Source organism: Amyelois transitella, chromosome 29 (genome assembly GCF_032362555.1).
Source record: "Amyelois transitella isolate CPQ chromosome 29, ilAmyTran1.1, whole genome shotgun sequence".
Lineage (NCBI taxonomy): Eukaryota > Metazoa > Arthropoda > Insecta > Lepidoptera > Pyralidae > Amyelois > Amyelois transitella.
Genome location: NC_083532.1, coordinates 1,157,560 through 1,176,620, shown reverse-complemented (window position 1 = coordinate 1,176,620; position 19,061 = coordinate 1,157,560). Strand labels below are relative to the sequence as shown.

General features: G+C 39.4%; 1 protein-coding gene across 3 annotated transcripts; it reads left to right on the top strand.

Moving 5' to 3' along the window:
* The first annotated feature begins 7,867 nt into the window (after positions 1-7,867).
* On the top strand, positions 7,868-18,739 carry LOC106131336 (UBX domain-containing protein 4). Of its 3 annotated transcripts, XM_060952733.1 has the most exons (12): positions 7,868-8,101; positions 8,998-9,135; positions 9,640-9,765; positions 10,352-10,630; positions 10,935-11,101; positions 12,321-12,425; positions 13,030-13,125; positions 13,656-13,770; positions 15,225-15,382; positions 16,104-16,225; positions 16,362-16,408; positions 17,270-18,739. In XM_060952733.1, the coding sequence occupies exons 1-12, from the start codon at positions 8,020-8,022 to the stop codon at positions 17,500-17,502; spliced, it is 1,668 nt and encodes a 555-aa protein (XP_060808716.1). In that variant the 5' UTR covers positions 7,868-8,019; the 3' UTR covers positions 17,503-18,739. The 3 variants fall into 3 exon arrangements, with proteins under 3 accessions (XP_060808716.1, XP_060808717.1, XP_060808715.1); XM_060952734.1 differs by lacking the exon at positions 16,362-16,408 and having other exon boundaries at positions 10,352-10,612; positions 16,104-16,272; XM_060952732.1 differs by lacking the exon at positions 16,362-16,408 and having other exon boundaries at positions 16,104-16,272.
* Positions 18,740-19,061: the final 322 nt, after the last annotated feature.

Sequence of the window (19,061 nt, the reverse complement as noted above, 5' to 3'; positions counted from 1 at the left end):
GCTTTCGATGATCTTTATTTCGAGATAAAACGAATACTTCAAAAGTTTGATGAATCGTGCTCAAAATCGTCGAAACATAGTGAAATAAAAAACGGATCGGAACGCGGCGCCCAGCCTCGTTTACCTAAAATCGAGTTAGTGCATTTTGATGGAAAATTAGAGAATTGGGTTACATTTCGTGATACATTTTCGAGTTTGATCCATACAAATACTGCGATAGGCGATATCGAAAAATTCTATTATCTATTGTCAGTAGTCAGCGGACCTGCGCTTCAAATCGTTAAAAGTTTGCCTGTATCGAATGATAATTATACCATCGTGTGGACAAGTCTATGTGACAGGTACGAAAACAAACGTGCTATAGCCACGCGTTATTTGGATAAGTTGTTTGCGTTTAAGCCGTTGCCTAATGAGTCTGTAAACGGATTAAATTCATTTTTAGAAACATTTCAGGAGTGTGTTCAGGCCCTTGAATTGTTGAAAATAAATGATTTAGCGGGATTTATTCTATGTTATATCGGACTTCGTAATTTAGACCCGGTTTCTAGACGTGAATTCGAACAAAAAATTGATTCTAAAGAAATACCTATTATTAGAACATTAATCGATTTTGTCAACAATCAAACCCGTATGTTAGAAATGTCAACAAGTACAAGTACCTTTAAGCCCGGTGTTAGTAAGTTGTCTATGTCTTCGTTTTCAAATAAATCTAGTGGTAAACCTAACACGAAAAATATCAATACAAAAACGTGTTTGGCTAGTAATGCGGCCACTGTTAAGGCTGAGCCTACAAACAAAGGCTGTTTGTATTGCAATAAACCTTTTCATTCAATTTATAAATGTTACGAATACATTGCGTTGACACCGGTGCAACGAGTAAACAAAATAAAGGAACTCTGCTTGTGCGAGAACTGTCTCCGTCAAGGTCACGCGCTTAGCGAGTGTCCGTCAAAAATAACGTGTACGGTATGCAAAAGTAAACATCATCACACGTTACATGTTGATTCTAAAATGAATTTAGTGAGTACGGATAGTGATCGTTCTTGTTATGATAATGTTAACAATAATCATGGGACTCAAGTTTCATTGACGTGTTCTACTGGGTCCACAGTAATTTTAGGTACTGCGGTTGTTCATGTATCTGATGTTTTAGGCAAATATCAGCCCGTACGTGTAGTGATCGACAGTGGTTCTCAAACCAGTTTTATGACAAATGATTGTGCACAACGTTTAGGACTTTCGCGTCAAAAGTGCAACACTCAGTTGTTGGGTTTAGGAGGAACAGCTGTTCGTGATCAAGGTGTGGTTTTATGTCAAATCAAACCAACCATATCCAACAACCCCATTTTCAATATTAAAACGGTAGTAATTCCAAAAATTTCTGGTGATATGCCATCGGTCGATTTGTCGGAAGAATTAAAATTCGAATATAAACATTTGGTGTTAGCTGACCCTACCTTTTATTACCCGAGCCGCATCGATATGCTGCTCGGCAGTGACGTATTTCCATTAATTTATGACGGTGGTAAATATCATCCGTCACGACAGGGATTACCTTTGGCGTTAAGTAGTGTGTTTGGTTACGTGATTACCGGTCAAATGACATTAAATAATAATACTCAAAATGTGTCGACTTGCATGTTTACTAGTTCAGCAGAGGTTCATGACTTAATTCAATCTTTTTGGGAGACTGAAACTTTAGCTTGTGACTTACCTAAAAACCCGGAAGACGTCATATCCGAACATATGTTTGTTAAGGAACATAAACGGGATAGTACCGGTCGATACGTGGTGAGTTACCCGTTTAAACCAAACGCTGATTTAGGTGATTCGAAACAAATTGCATTGAAAAGATATCAAAATTTAGAACGAAAATTATCGCGTTTACCTCTTTTGCGAGGAGAGTATAAAAAGTTCATGGATGAGTACGTTTCACTCGGTCACATGGTTTGTGTCGGTGACGTCTCACAAGTGGAGTCAGGGTACGTAATCCCTCACCACTGTGTTCACAAGCCTGACAGTAGTAGTACAAAACTTCGTGTAGTTTTTGACGCCTCCTGTCCAACTACAAACGATAAATCTTTAAATTCTGTTTTATACACAGGTCCAAAACTGCAAGCTGACCTTGTGGAATTATTAATTCGTTTTCGATTACGTGAAATTTCATTGTGCGGTGACATTTCAAAGATGTACCGTTGTATATTAATTGATACATCTCAACGTAAATTTCAGCATATACTGTGGCGTGATTCGCCCAGCGAACCTATAAAGGTGTACGAACTGTGCACAGTGACGTACGGGGTAGTGAGTAGCCCGTTTTTGGCGATCCGTACGTTGCAACAGTTAGCTGCGGACGAAGGCAGTCGCTTTCCCGACGCTGCCCGCGCTCTGCGCGAAGGGTTTTATGTCGACGATTTCCTTTGGTCAGTAGATAATGTAGAAGAAGCATTGAAACTTCAGCAAGAGCTTGTTGAATTACTCAAATTGGGCGGATTTGAATTGCGTAAATGGTCGAGTAATAGCGTTCAGGTACTCAATAAACTGCCTAACGATCAACTCGAGCCCCCGGTTCAATTTGATGATGGTAAAACCTTGTCGATTAAAATCCTTGGTTTACATTGGTTACCGGAAGAAGACGCATTTTCTTTCCGTACTACACCGATGACAACGAATGTCACGAAACGTTCGGTGCTTTCTGAAATAGCTAAGCTATTTGATCCCTTGGGATTCGCTGCGCCATGCACATTCCTTGCTAAGCATTTTATGCAAAAACTATGGTGCGCGCAACTAGGATGGGATGATTCTCTCCCTAAGACTTTACTTGATGAATGGTTAACCTTTTCATCTCAAATACCGTTGTTATCGAAATTGAGACATAATCGGCATCTTTTTATCAAACACCATACGGTAGCTCAAGTAGTAGGTTTTTGTGATGCTTCAGTGGCTGGATTCGCAGCCACCGTGTATATTCGCAGTCAGGATGCACATGGGAATGTGAACGTGAGTTTACTGTTATCTAAATCTAAGGTCTCGCCCTTAAAAACAGTATCAATCCCTCGTCTTGAATTGATAGCTGCTCATTTATTGTCAAAGGTTCTATGCTATGTGGTGGCTATGTTGTCTAAAGACGTGCAGATCGATGAGGTGTTAGCGTTCACCGACAGTTCGGTGGCACTGACGTGGATAAATACGCCTGCATTCAAGTTAAAAACCTTTATTGCTAACAGGGTTACTAAAATTAATGAAAATCCATATGAGCTGCAGTGGTATCACGTCAATGGTACTGATAATCCCGCCGATGTGTGCTCTCGCGGTGCCACCCCGGCGCAATTACTTGAGATCGCGGATCAGTGGCTCCGTGGCCCACACTGGTTGTATGAACCACGACAAACATGGCCGGTGCGGACAATTGATGAGTTTAGAGGTGAACCATTAGAACTCAAACCTGTCAAACATAATTATACATTGCTGAGTGAAGGTTCCAACGTAAAAACGGATTTTTACTCAATAATTCTTAAATTTTCAAATTTTAATCGATTATTGCGTGTATTTGCTTGGTGTCTGAGATTCATAAATAATTCTAGAGTTTCTTCCCTTAATAGAACAAAAGGTGCCTTGCTTACCGCTGAATTAAATCAATCTCATGATAAAGTTATTCAAATAGTTCAACTTAATCATTTTCAACATGACATTGAATCTTTAAAGAAAGGCAATCAATGCTCTCAAAGTCTACGTAAACTCGACCCGTTCATAGATAGCCGTGGTCTCCTCATGGTGGGGGGTAGACTTTCACAAGCAGACTTGCCATTTACTCAACGTCACCCATTGATTTTGCCTAAAAATTCGCACTTTACTAATATTTTGATAGACTATTATCACACTGTCTATTTACATACCGGGCCTAGGTCACTTCAAAATATACTAGCTCAAAGATATTGGATTGTAGCTGCCAGGTGTATAATACGGTCTCGTCTGTCAAGATGTATTAGATGCTTTAAAAATAGGCCCTCTATTAATCAACCTAAGATGGGTTCTTTACCTAAATGCCGTTTACAAGATGTATACCCATTTCACACAGTCGGTGTCGATATGGGAGGTCCATTTTACATTAAAGAGTCAACTCGACGTAACGCAAAAATATCAAAGGCGTATTTATGTCTTTTTGTTTGTTACTCAACGCGAGCAGTACATCTCGAAGTAGTCTCTGCGTTAACTACTGAATGCTTCTTGGCTGCATTCGACCGATTTACGGGTCGACGTGGCCTTCCGCATACGGTCTATTCCGATAACGGTAAAAATTTTGTGGCTGCCGGCAAGCATTTCAATGAATTATTTGACTTCTACAATAAAAATCAACATCAACTAACTGATAAGTTTACAGTCAGGAAGGTAACGTGGAAATATAATCCTCCGGCAGGAAGTCATTTTGGCGGAATGTTTGAAGCCGGAATTAAATCGGCTAAATATCATTTAAAACGCGTACTTGGTACACGTGCTTTGTCGTTCGAAGAACTGTGCACTTTATTTTCTAATATAGAAGCGATTTTAAACTCGCGGCCTCTGTGCAGTTTGTCAAACGATCCCAACGAATTCGACGTCTTGACCCCAGGACATTTTTTAGTTGGTCGTCAATTAGTGTCGACTCCTACTTACGACTCCTCGAATACGTCTCTTAATCGCTTAACGCGATGGCAATGTATTCAGCAGGCCACGCTGCATTTTTGGCGTCGGTGGAAAGGTGAATACCTACATACATTGCAGCAAAGACAAAAATGGCTAGTTGACACACCTAACTTATCCGTAGATGACTTAGTTTTGATCCATAACGACAACATTCCATGCCAACAATGGAGCCTAGGACGTGTCGAAAAAATTCATCCCGGACTTGATGGAAGGGTTCGCGTTGTTACCGTTCGAACGCAAAATTCGCGACTGCAGCGCCCTGTCACTAAATTGAGTCCTCTCCCAAAAGAGCAGGATGAATAGATACATTATCATTTTCAAATTCATTCAATATACATACATATATATATAGTTAAGTAATAAAGTTAAATAATATTTATAGTTATATATAGTATATTTATATCCACATTTATACAGTCCACTTAAAATATTCTATATCTAGATAATACCTATTTTATCTCGAACAGGTACACTGATCTCGTAAGTTCTCGTATTGTACTCAAAACATTATTTATTCTGTGTTTATCCATTTTGAAATCAATGTTGATTTCGGTGGGGGGAAATGTTAGGTAACCGACTAAAATCCTTTTCCTTACCTACAACGCCATCTAGTATCTTCCTGTGACATCTACACGTCAAGATTGCAACCCCCTCCCGGGCGGTCGCGCCAAAAAGTAGTCGAAGAAAGATCGAAGTCACGCAATCTCGCGCGCATAACAAAATTAAAAATACTCAAAAATACCCAAAAGTGATTACTGCTGTGTGATAATTATTCAATTCATTCACCTCTAAGACAAGGAACAGTGCCCCGGGGACAGAAGATTAACAGCAAGCCAAATTCACAAAAAATTACCTGTAAGTACCTACCCCTTCCTTTTAGTCGGCATTGTTTCTATTTTGGGTGTTAATTTATATCAACAAGCATTAGTTTACGCAACAAAATCTAACAACTTGCTCATTAATTACGCGTTAAAAATCTGTTGTCACGTAAATAGATAATGAAGTCAAGCTAAGCACATCGCGTCAACGTCCCCTTAATAACAAACCGTCTATATTTATAGCCCACGAAGCAATTAACCAATTTGTTTACACGCCAACGACTGGCAACACCACGCTCCATTTCTCATATTTTATTGCACTGGCAACATTTTAGTATCTCTTTGAAAATGGAACCGAAAATTGCGTCTTTCAAGTCGAAATGGCCCGCGAAATGTGACGGGTTCGCGCCTTTTCTGAGCTAAATATGGCAGACTTTGACAGCTGTGGATAGATGGCCGGTCGCCGGTGGAAATAATTAAAAATCGGCTAAGTTGGTGTCGGTCCACGTGCGAAATAGGCTTCCATAGCTCTTATCACTTTTCTTCTTCCTGGTTATAGTAATAAGATGTTTTCCCTCACTATAAGAGCATGGGTTAGTATTCAAACGTATGCTATATAACTTGGAAATAGTCATTGGTACATGGCCGAGGTGGGTTTGATTCTGTGCCTATATGCGCTTCATGCATTTTAATTATCTTACAGATTCCACCTCTGAAGCTCTAGTGAACATTTCAACGTAATAATAATTAAAATGTCCATGAACACCGCTATCTAATTAATTCACAGAACTTATTAGGATTAGACACGCAACGATAAATATTGACCGCGTTGTAGTTCCACCGATATGCACTAGATGGCATTGTTCTGAATTTACCGATAAGCATTGTTTTTATGCTCATAGCATTTCCGATCCTATGTAAAAAGGTTCTGAAATAAACAGAGACGACGACTCACGCTTCTTTTATTTTATATCTTGTTAAACCTATCAATCCAAGAAATTGCTTGGCTTCTCTTCATATAAAGAGGTAAAGATCAATCATCAAGAACATCGATTGTTGGTTTCTAAGCGCTAATGTTCGGAAAATGGTAGGTACTGAACCAACATTGTCTATGTACATACACACATACATACATATGGTTACGTCTATATCCCTTGCGGGGTAGACAGAGCCAACAGTCTTGAAAAGACTGAATGGCCACGCTCAGCGTGGTATTTGGCTCAATGCTAGAATTGAGATTCAAATAGTGACAGGTTGCTAGCCCATCGCCTAAAAAAGTATCTCAAGTTTATAAGCCTATTCCTTAGTCGCTTTTTACGACATCCATGGGAAAGAAATGGAGTGGTCCTATTCTTTTATGTAATAGTGCCGGGAACCACACGGCACAGTGCCGGGAACCACACGGCACCTACTAGGTACTACTGCTACTATGAAAATAAAATAAAATTGCTTCTGTAGCCTGTTCTCGGCCCGTCCCTTGCTCATTCTGTCTGAACTCCGCAACCTTTGCTTTTGAAACTCAACCTAAACATTTATTTTACTTGGCTGAATGATGTAATATGGCATCATTCCTAATATTTCCTATAGCTCAGCTAGGCCATGATTCTATCATTAAGCCAAATAATCTGACTGTATGATCAAGATTCAACTCGAAATTGACGCGGACGAAGTCGCGGGCAACAGCTAGTAAGTAATAGCCGATTGTAAAAGTCTGTTTAGGGAAAAGCTTATAAATTTGGGACTATTTCTACAGGCGACTGGCTAGCAACATGTAAGTAGGTAGGTATCTGAATCCCAGAATCTTTGAGACTGTATGTTTGTATTGTAAGTAGCTTTGTTTTGTCTCACCCCGTAAGGATGGTTCCGTTTTCGCTATTTGGATACTGAAGTGTAAATGGAAATCAGGTTCCAATTAAATATAAAGGCGATAATTAACATTAACGCCAATTAAATAAATATTATGAAAATTTTAACATAAAGAACATACTATCCAAACCAGAAGTCGCATTTTTATTATTACACTAGTGCCATCTATGGACGAATAGAAAACTGTAATATCAAGGATATTGTTACGGACTGTTAGCGCCATCTAGTATCGAATAATAATGGAGGCAAGGCACAGCAAGGTCACATGAACTGCCCATAGGCAATCGGCTTCTTCTCTTTTTACGAAAAGAAAAAATTCTTGTATGAAATATAAAATACCTACCTACGTATTGAAAAATACATTGAATATGGATTTTTACATATTTCATTATGAAGCTGTAATTTTCGTATTGATAATCATCATCATAATAGGTACCTAATTGCTGCTTGTGGACTTTCCGAACGCAAATAAAAAAAATAAAAAGATGTAATCCAAAAGAAACACACGTCAGCTGTCAAAATAAATCTGTTGTGTCATGTCACCGTAATATTTTTATTTGTAATTCTCACAATTTAAATAGCGTAAAAACAAATAAAACCGCAACATTAGAATTCCAAATACGATAGGAAACTGTGATTTACCGAACTCACTATGCATTGGTTTGGAGGGAGTATCGCTGAGGCTGTAAATCTGTCGAAACAGAAAAATGCGATTTTCGTCGTATTTATTGAAGGTGAGAGTTTATTTGCACTATTTATAGCTAATTTATGCAAAATAAATATCCTTAATATTGATTATAGCCGATGAAAATCAAAGGCTTTTCGTGGAAAGCAAAAATAATTGCGTCATCATTCTTGTTGAGTTGGATTATTTTTTCACGTAATTATTTCTACAAATTGACGAAATCAAACGAATTAACTCGCATCAATTTAGCTAGCCCATAAAATAGTTTTCATTTGTTGAAAATATACTATCTCTTTACCATATTGACCCTGGTATAACAAAAAAAGATATGTTTCTAGGTACATAAAATCAAGCCTCTTTTCCAGAGGTCAGGCAGAGGCTACATCTTTCCACTTGCCAAAAAGAAAAATTCACGTTTGCTCTTTTCGTTCCATTGAGTAAAAGGCACACTCACCCCGCAGACGTATTATTTATTATAACTTTATTGTACAAAATATTTTTAAATATAAATTTATTGCAAAATTGATGGATTTAATGCTAGAAACATTATATGTATACACCAGTCAACCCTTGTGTCTGACGAGAGAGAACTATAGGTGGTGTCTAACTAAATATATTTTTATTATATTTATAAATACAAAATAATATAAATATAACAAACATAAGCATAGAGTAGATTTTTTATCAAAATTGGATACAAGGTACCACTGATAACTATCATAAAAAAAAACTATAATAAATAAACAATATACATAAATAGGTACAACAATTACCAAATTTAGTGAGAGGGCTTATAGATATGTGATTAAGAACTAGAACGACTTGGGGCATGTCCTGATGGACTTGGGAAGTGAATTCCAGAGCTTAACAGCCATAACGGGGGAAAAATTGGTGTTAAAACCTGTATAGTAAAAAGACTCTAATATTAATCTATTCTATCATCAGGAGACAATGACCTGTCATCAGAAATGGCGTCCACCATAGACGACACGGCTGTTGTGAAGAGGCTCTCAAACGAGACGAACTTCTTAGCTATCAAGCTGAAGAGCGGAACCACTAATTATACGCACTTCGCTCAGATTTGTATCCTTTACAAAGTTCAATCAACTATACACCAGATTATTTGATAAAAGTAAAATCACCCAAAAAATGCCTGATCTTTTATTCCGCCATCTTACAGATTTTACTCATTATTGTTTTGCAGTTTAATTTTCCAAAATAGATCTTAATCTTTACTAATATTATAAACCTGAAGAGTTTGTTTGTTTGTTTGAACGCGCTAATCTCAGGAACTACTGGTTCGAATTGAAAAATTCTTTTTGTGTTGAATAGACCATTTATCGAGGAAGGCTTTAGTCTACACTTAGCTGCATGGCTTTATGATGGAATTGAGATTCAAATTGATTGTCCTAGCCTATCGCCTACAAGTGGAATCCCAAGTTTATAAGCCTATCCCTTAGTAGCCTTCACGACATCCATAGAAAAGATAAGGAGTGGTTCTGTTTAAAGTTCCAGCAACCACACAGCACCTTCTTTAATGAAGTTCAAAAAAACATATTTACTTTTTGACCTTAACTCAAAACTCAGACCAGTTCGTGCCCGTGCCATCCCTGTTCTTCATTGGAAGGAACGGCACCCCCCTCGAGGTGGTCTGCGCGGGAGTGCAGCCAGCCAACTTGGCAACCAGGATTGACAGGATACTGGAACAACATTGTGAGTATATCTTCTGCCTCGTGGCGTTAATGCTGGTTACATCCTCAGGGTGAATGAAAGCAGGTTGACTAAGCAAATATACTAAAGGATTGTGAATGGGACTGTTGGAGTGGGAAGGCCTAGACGAATTTACATTGATCCAATGGAAGAATGAAGCAAAAGAAACCTGGCTGCTTCTTCAGGAAAGGACGCGATTTTTATACTAACTGCGCCTCTGACACGTGACAAGTGATTTATTTCTTTTCAAACTACATATATACTATTTCTTGTTATTATAGATATTACAAACAAACAAACAGACCGTCAGTGAGGAAGGAAACTGACCTTCAGCCCATGGCCTAAAAGAAAGAAAACGTTACTAACTAACATTACTTAAAGAAGAACACATAACTTTTACTTTTATGAGACTTGTATGATTATAAAGTGATGTTTGAAATGTCTCAAAATACACTTTTTAAATTTCAATTCCATTCAGCCATTCAGCTACACAAGTCATTGCAAAACTCCGTCTACCACATAAGGGATGAAGACAGGACTGTATGTACATATGTATGTAAATGTCAGATTTCAGAAATTCTTTTTACAGACAAAGAGAAGCCCTCGGTGCAACCTTCAACATCATCACAAAACATCAAAGAGCAGACCGCAAACATGTTACAATCCGAGGCCGCCGCCGAGAAACCACTGGCAACTGAGAAACCACTGACAGCTGAGAAACCGCAGGCAGCTGAGAAACCGGAGGCAGCTGAGAAACCGGAGGCAGCTGAGAAACCGCAGGCAGCTGAGAAACCGCAGGCAGTTGAGAAACCACAACCACCTGAGAAGCCACAGGCACCTGAGAAACCAGGTGCTTTATCTTTAGTCCGTGAGAAACTGTTTAAAACACACATCTGGTTTAATTAAATTACATAACATACATATACACACGTTTTTATCCCTTATAGGGTGAACAGAGCAAAAAGTCTTTATTTCAAAACAATGCTTCTTAACTATACTTTAATAAAAGAAAAAGTAAAGTTTAATGCGATGGTCTAGCAACCTGTCACTATCTGAATCTCAATTCCATCATTAAGCCGTACAGCTCAACATAGCCTTTCAGTTTACAAGACTGTCGGCCCCGCAAAGGATATAGACGTGATAATATCTATATACCTTTTCCTACCTCACAGAAGAATCATCAGAGCCAGCGGCCAAAATCCAGAAGACTCATCATTCTCCATCAGGTCAAGAGTACGAGGTGGTCTGCGATGGTGATGTCTGCGTCCGCAAACCCGCCAATAAGCCGGACCAGCCGGGGCCCAGCCAGAGGGGGGAGGAGACCATGGTCACAGATCAGGTCAGTTAATCAGTTTTATAAATAAACTAGAGGCCGCCCGCGACTTCGTCCGCATGGAAACCCTATCAATCCCGCGGGAACTCTGGGATAAAAAGTAGCCTATGTGTTATTCTGGGTCTTCAGCTACCTACATACCAAATTTCATGGTAATCGGTTCAGTAGTTTTTGCGTGAAAGAGTAACAAACATCCATACATCCATACAAACTTTCGCCTTTATAATAGTAGTAGGATAAATACTGACATGACATGACATATAATCACGACTGACGTCAATAAGTGTAACCTTGCATCCAATTTTCAATATAAATCTATTCTATTCTATAATAACGTCTATATCCCTTGCGGGGTAGACAGAGCCAACAGTCCTCAGCGGACTGATAGGCCACGTTCAGCTATTTGGCTCTAAGATAGAATTGAGATTCAAATAGTGACAGGTTGCTAGCCCATCACCTATAAGAAGAATCCCAAGTTTATAAACCTACCCCTTAGTCGCCTTTTACGACATCCATGGGAGAGAGATGGAGTGGTCCTATTCTTTTTTTGTATTGGTGCCGGGAACCACACGGCCCTAAATAAATACTCGGTTTTAGTATATCGGTATCTATATTTGTAAATCGACGTCCGGTGAAAATGCTGCAGTGTAGTTTGTTCCGCCGCTTCTTCTGCGAATGCGCTTTGGAAGCGGTAGTGGTTATAATTAGATTTTAATCTATTCTATTCTATATTATTAAGATGTTTCAGTTAACCTTTTTGTTTTTTTTAGTGCTGTGTGCTTTTCGGCACTTTACTATGGATGTCGTAAAAGGCGACTAAGGGAAAGGCCAATAAACATTTGATTCTTATTGTAGGCTTGGAACCTGTCAAATATAAATTCATCCTTTAAATATGAATCTAAACGAGGCCATCCCAGTGAGAGGAGCGGTCATTGAACATAACATTCTTTATAGTGCCGTGTGGTTCCCGGCACCAATACAAAAAAAGAATAGGACCACTCCATCTCTTTCCCATGGATGTCGTAAAAGGCTACTAAGGGATAGCCTTACAAACTTGGGATTCTTTAATAGGTGATGCGCTAGCAACCTGTCACTATTTGAATCTCAGTTCTATCATTAAGCAAAATAGCAGAGCGTGGCCTATTAGTCTTTGCAAGACTGTTGGCTCCGTCTACCCCACAAGGGATTTAGACGTGACCGTGATGTATGTATGTATTCTTTACAGCAACCTGCGCCGGCGCAGTCTGAAACCAGCATCGAGGAGAAACTGGAGAGGGCCAAGGAGCTGATCGAGGCCAAGAGGAGGGAGAAAGCCGCCCAGGAGAAAGAGGTATACATACATACATACAAGAAGAGAAAGCTATTAGAGAATGCACCTATTGTACCTTTGAAACTAAATAAAGTTTTTAACATACATACATACATAAAATTACGCCGTGTGGCTCCCGGCACCAATACAAAAAAGAATAGGATCACTCCATCTCTTTCCCATGGATGTCGTAAAAGGCGACTAAGGGATAGGCTTACAAACTGGGGATTCTGTTTTAGACGATGGGCTAGCAATCTGTCACTAGTTGAATCTCAAATCTATCGTTAAGCCAAATAGCTGAACGTGGCCATTCAGTCTTTTCAAGACTGTTGGCTCTGTCTACCCCGCAAGGGATATAGACGTGACCGTCCTACCTCCGCGGCCTTTGCAGGGGAACCTAACCCGTGTTGGATCGATCATGGTCACACATCCAGTTGCCTGAATGTGCAGGTTTCCTCACGATGTTTTCCCTCACCGTGAGAGCATTGGTTAGTATTCAAACTTATGTACATAATTTCGGAAATAGTCAGTGGATACGTTAGCAAACTTTTACTGAATAATTTCGTTCATTCAGTTGATGTATGTATGTATGTTTGTATGTTTGTTTATTTATTTATTTATCCAGTTGGAGAAACAGAGAGAGTTGGAGCGTCGTAATGCTGGACAAGGTGTAGCGGAGCTGAAACGGTGGCAGGCTGATCAGGAAATGAAGCAGATACAGGTGGGTGGTATTATTAACTTACATCCTAATAATATTTTTTTTTTTTTTGACAAATTACACTGATTGAGTTAGCCTCGAAGTAAGTTCGAGACTTGTGTTACGAGATACTAACTTAACGATACTATATTTTACAATAAATACTTATAAAGATAAACATCCAAGACCCAGACCAATCAGAAAAAGTTCTTTTCCCATCATGCCCTGGCCGGGATTCGAACCCGGGTCCTCCGGTGTCACAGACAAGGGTACTGGCGCTGCGCCACAGAGGCCGTCAAAATGAGCCGTGTGGTTCCCGGCACCAATGTAAAAAAAGAAATAGGAACACTCCATCTCATTTCCCGTGGATGTCGTAAAAGGCGACGTAGGGATAGGCTTTTAAACTTTGCATTCTTGTTTTAGGCGATGGGCTGGCAACCTGGCAAAAATCCTATGTCACTCCCGGTGTGAAAATCGGTCCAGTGGTTTTTGAGTTTGTTCGTTACAAACATACAAATCATTTCTCTTTATTAATAGTGAGGTTTCGTCAACAGGAGGAACGCAAACGGGAGAAAATGGAGAACAATATGGCGCGGCAGAGGATCCTGGAACAAATAGCGCAGGACAGGGCCGAGAGACGCGCCAGGGACCAGCCGCCGCAGCTCGCAGGTCACTCATTCACTCATTCGTTCATTGACCGATTGTATTATATGTGGAACATAATACATGTGAGGATCCTGGAACAAATAGCGCAGGACAGGGCCGAGAGACGCGCCAGGGACCAGCCGCCGCAGCTCACAGGTCACTCATTCACTCATTCGTTCATTGACCGATTGTATTATATGTGGAACATAATACATGTGAGGATCCTGGAACAAATAGCGCAGGACAGGGCCGAGAGACGCGCCAGGGACCAGCCGCCGCAGCTCGCAGGTCACTCATTCACTTATTCGTTCATTGACCGATTGTATTATATGTTGAACATAATAAATGTGAGGATCCTGGAACAAATAGCGCAGGACAGGGCCGAGAGACGCGCCAGGGACCAGCCGCCGCAGCTCGCAGGTCACTCATTCACTCATTCGTTCATTGACCGATTGTATTATATGTTGAACATAATGAATGTGAGGATCCTGGAACAAATAGCGCAGGACAGGGCCGAGAGACGCGCCAGGGACCAGCCGCCGCAGCTCGCAGGTCACTCATTCACTCATTCGTTCATTGACCGATAGTATTATATGTCGAACATAATAAATGTGAGGATCCCGGAACAAATAGCGCAGGACAGGGCCGAGAGACGCGCCAGGGACCAGCCGCCGCAGCTCGCAGGTCACTCATTCACTCATTCGTTCATTGACCGATTGTATTATATGTCGAACATAATAAATGTGAGGATCCTGGAACAAATAGCGCAGGACAGGGCTGAGAGACGCGCTAGGGACACAGGTCATTCACTCGTTCATTCATTCATTGTATTACATTTTATTCATTTGTGGCGACATCTCTAGACGTCACACGCCATCAACCAATCACAGCGGAGAATGCTTATATGAGCATAAATACAACCTCCGACTCAACATCGTGTGTCGTGCGGTTCTCAAGGCATCACACCAGCCCAAAGGATTATTATATTTTGATATTTTTTCTCAATATGCAAGTGTTAGTTATTATTTCCATTATAAATCTTAAAGTTTTTAGTTCCTAATTATTATGTAGGCACTAGCCGTGCTCGCGACTTCGTCCGCGTGGAATAGTTATTTTGGGCATCATTAAAACCCCGAAAGATGATTCACATTCTCCATTATTTCTTCGCTCCTTAAAGTTGCAGCGTGATGTTATAAAGCCTAAAGCCTTCCTCGATAAATGGTCTATTCAACACAAAAAGAATTTTCAATTCGAACCAGTAGTTCCTGAGATTAGCGCGTTTAAACAAACAAACTCTTCAGCTTTATCTAGTTTATTATATTATTATTATAAAATAAAATATCCCCACAAGTGTCGAACTAACTTTGTCCGTTTTTGTATTAGATTAATTTTATTGTATGTCTTTTGTATTTTGATTTATTATATAACTGTATGTATATAAACAATAATCATTTTTATTTTATTTTTCCCCCCACCAGCCGTGACAGCGCCGCCGGCGCAGCCAGCCGCCGCGACGGGCGACGAGCGCCGCGCCCGGCTGCAGTTCAAGCTGCCCGACGGCAGCTCCCACACGGCTCAGTTCCCCGCGGACGGGAAACTGCGTGACGTCACTAGTTACATTGCCAATAATTTGCAGGTACAACATTTGAGGAAAAGAATAGATTTATGTTTTGAATACATACACACACACACACATATATATATATATATATATATATACATATAGTAGTGTCTATATCCCTTGCGGGGTAGGCAGAGACAACGTTATTCCACTTGCCGCGATCCCTGCACACTTCTTTCGCTTCATCCACATTCATAACTCTCTTCATGCAAGCTCGGCGGTTTCGGGTACTCTCGACCTGGCCCTTTGATAGCTGTAACGGCAATTAATTTATTATTAAGGCTTCCATGCTAGTGTGGTGGCAAAGAAAAAAATTATATACTGTAATGGTGGAGCTAAATTTGGGCGGGCAAATAGTTATTTATAAAATTACTAGTGCCGTGTGGCACCAATACAAAAAAGAATAGGACCACTCCATCTCTTTCCCATGGATGTCGTAAAAGGCGACTAAGGGATAGGCTTATAAACTTGGGATTCCTCTTTTAGGCGATGGGCTAGCAACCTGTCACTATTTGGATCTCAATTCTATCATTAAGCCAAATAGCTGAACGTGGCCATTCAGTCTTTTCAAGACTATTGGCTCTGTCTACCTCGCAAGGGATGTGGCCGTGACTATATGTATGTATGTATGTAAAATTACAAGTGGCCGCCCACGACTTCGTACGCGTGGAGTCAATCCCGCGGGAACTACGAGGTGTGATTGATGTATGTATGTATGTATGTGTGTATGTTACAGCTATCGACGTCCCAAATATCCCTATGGACGGCGTTCCCTCGTCGGGAACTCACCGAAGCCGACGCCACGTTGAGAGAGTTACAACTAGCGCCATCTGCCGCTCTGCTGGTGCAGACTCGCAGGTCAATGCCCCCGGCGGAGAGAAGCACCTCGTTCGCTAATCTCATTGGTGAGAGACCACTAGCGCCATCTGTGATTAGTATTTAGAAACTTGTCATATACAGCGCCATCTGCCGCCTTGCTGGTGCAGACTCGCAGGTCAATGCCCCCGGCGGAGAGGAGCACCTCGTTCGCTAATCTCATTGGTGAGAGACCACTAGCGCCATCTATGTGTAACTGGCGTCATAAATTGTCTGTTAACAGATGAAATAGAAACAGCGCCATTACTAACGCTTCTACCTCCTGGCTTTAGTCCCGGTTGCGTCTTAACCACTCTGGAGAGGAGCCCGGGGTGTGCCTTTGGCCATGGACCCTGGATTGTGTGAGTCAGGTTTTACATGAAGCGACTCCCGTCTGACCTCCGCAGTTTTTGCAGGAGAACCTAACATGTATTGGACCGATCATGGTTAAACATCCAGATGATTGAATGTGCATATTTTTTCATTCACTAACGCGCCATTGCTAACCCTGTCTATGCTAAATACATTGAATCCGACGTGACATTAAAACAGTTACAACTAGCGCCATCTGCCGCTTTACTAGTGACTAGCAACTAACGCCATCTTTGTTTTATTGAGGCGAATTCATTTTTTTATTGCAAAAATAATAGCCGTATCAACTAACGCCATCTGTTGGTGTTAATTAAGGAGTCAATGCTTTCAAATTGGAAGACACATTATAATGTATCAGGTAGTGGAAATGGTAACTAATCGAAAAAAAAAGAAATTAGAATGAAGAAATTTTCTTGAACGACCTAAATTCTTTATAAGAAAAAGACTGAAAGTTATTAAAATTTATACCCAACAATCTCGTTCCAAATACACCCATTAAAAAAATACGGATAAATTTCGAAGTTATGTTGTACCAAAATTGCATGCGTTTCCATAGAATTCGTTGAAATTAAAAGTAGCGCCATTTTTTCCATTTTTTTTTTCACCAGCCACATGTCACTAATGTAAATACAAACTAAACTTAAAATAATATTAACAATTAAATCTCCATTCCAGCCTTCTTTACACAATTCTTCACATCATTCATCTTCGAGCCGACACAGCAGTTCTACACGTGGCTCCGATCTCGCCTCTTTCCGGCGGCCCCGAGGCCCCCACGGACCCCCACAGAGAACCCTAGGTCCCCACCAGGGCTCAGGAAGAGGAACAACATCCACAGGCTCCCAGGGGATAGGTCGGGAGATGACGAGAACAACACGTGGAATGGAAATTCAACACAACAAATGTAAATAATGAAGATGTTAAACGTTCCTTATTTCTCGAAATGAGGTTTTCAATAAATGATGATGTAAATGTTCCTTATTTCTCGAAATGAGGTTTTCAAAAAATTATGATGACGAAATGAGGTTTTCAATGTAAATGTTCCTTATTTCTAGAAATGAGGATTTCAAAAAATGATAATATAAATGTTCCTTATTTCTAGAAATAGGGTTATTACAAAATGGTTTAATGGTTACTCACTCTGTAGGTAATTTATTGAAAATGATGTTTTTCCTGACCTCTCGCGAATATAACGCGACATGTTGGATGTAATTTTTAAAATGACAACTAAACGTGATTCACATTTCATAGGATAATGTTATTCTTTTGTTATAAATAGGTTCAAAATTGCATCAAGATTACTTCATAAATGTCTGTTATAACAAAAGGATACTTACCAAAAAATAAAAAATGAAAATCGTATTTCATAGGATAATGTTCCTTATTTCTAGATGGGAAAAGTTTAAAAGTTGCACCAAAAGACATTATATGTGACCAAAAAAAAAAATGATAATTACAAATTGTAGTAAATGTTAACTATTTTCATGATTATTTCTCAATATAATTTGTTACTTGTTATAAAAAGTTTTTGGAGTTTTTAATTCAATCCAATCACATAAATAATTGGATATTTTTAACAATGTCTTCTAAGTGTCCAAAATATTTTTTTTTCTTTTCGAAATACACTCAAATTACTCAAACTTTTTAATCTAAATTTCCAGTATATTTTATCGTTTTATTCTCAATATTTTTACTATAAAATGAATCGTAAAACTCGTAAAATTTCCCGTTCTTGTACAATATAATTTTGTATAAAAAAGCATCTCATGGTCTAATAAATAATGTTTAGAAATGATTCATGCTGTCAGCTCTAAAACTAGTCTCAAAATGAATGTCTAAACAACCTTATATTACCCATAAGTTAACTGAAATTCCTATATCATTATCAAAGCCTCTATTTGATAAATTTAAAACAAAAAAAGGAAAATTTAATGTAAAAATGTGACTTCAAAAGTTTGGGAACCACTACTTTAAGTACGTAATTTCTCTCACTTTGAAAATGCAATCTTTCACTTTTAAGGTGCTTTCTTAAATATAAAAGTTGTAATATAAATTAATATATAATTGATGTATTATGCCATACTGCACTATATTATGTCAGCCTGGAAAGGAATGTAAATTAAATAAATTTAAAATAGGGGTCCATTTTGTTTTTTTATTTCATTATATTTCCTATTTCCGTCCATCTCGTTCCCATGGATGTCGTAAAAGGCGATTAAGGGAAAGGCTTGTAAACTTAGGATTCTTTTAGGCGATGGGCTAGCAACCTGTCACTATTTGAATCTCAATTCTATCATTAAGTCAAACAGCTGAACGTTTTAATAAACAAAGAAAAAAGTATCTTGATCAAATTAAGGACGTCCTGGCAAAGGGTCAGGTCAAGAGTACCCGAAACCGCCGAGCTTGCATGAACTGATGAATGATGTGAATGAAGCGAAGGAAGTATGCAGAGATCGTGGCAAGTGGA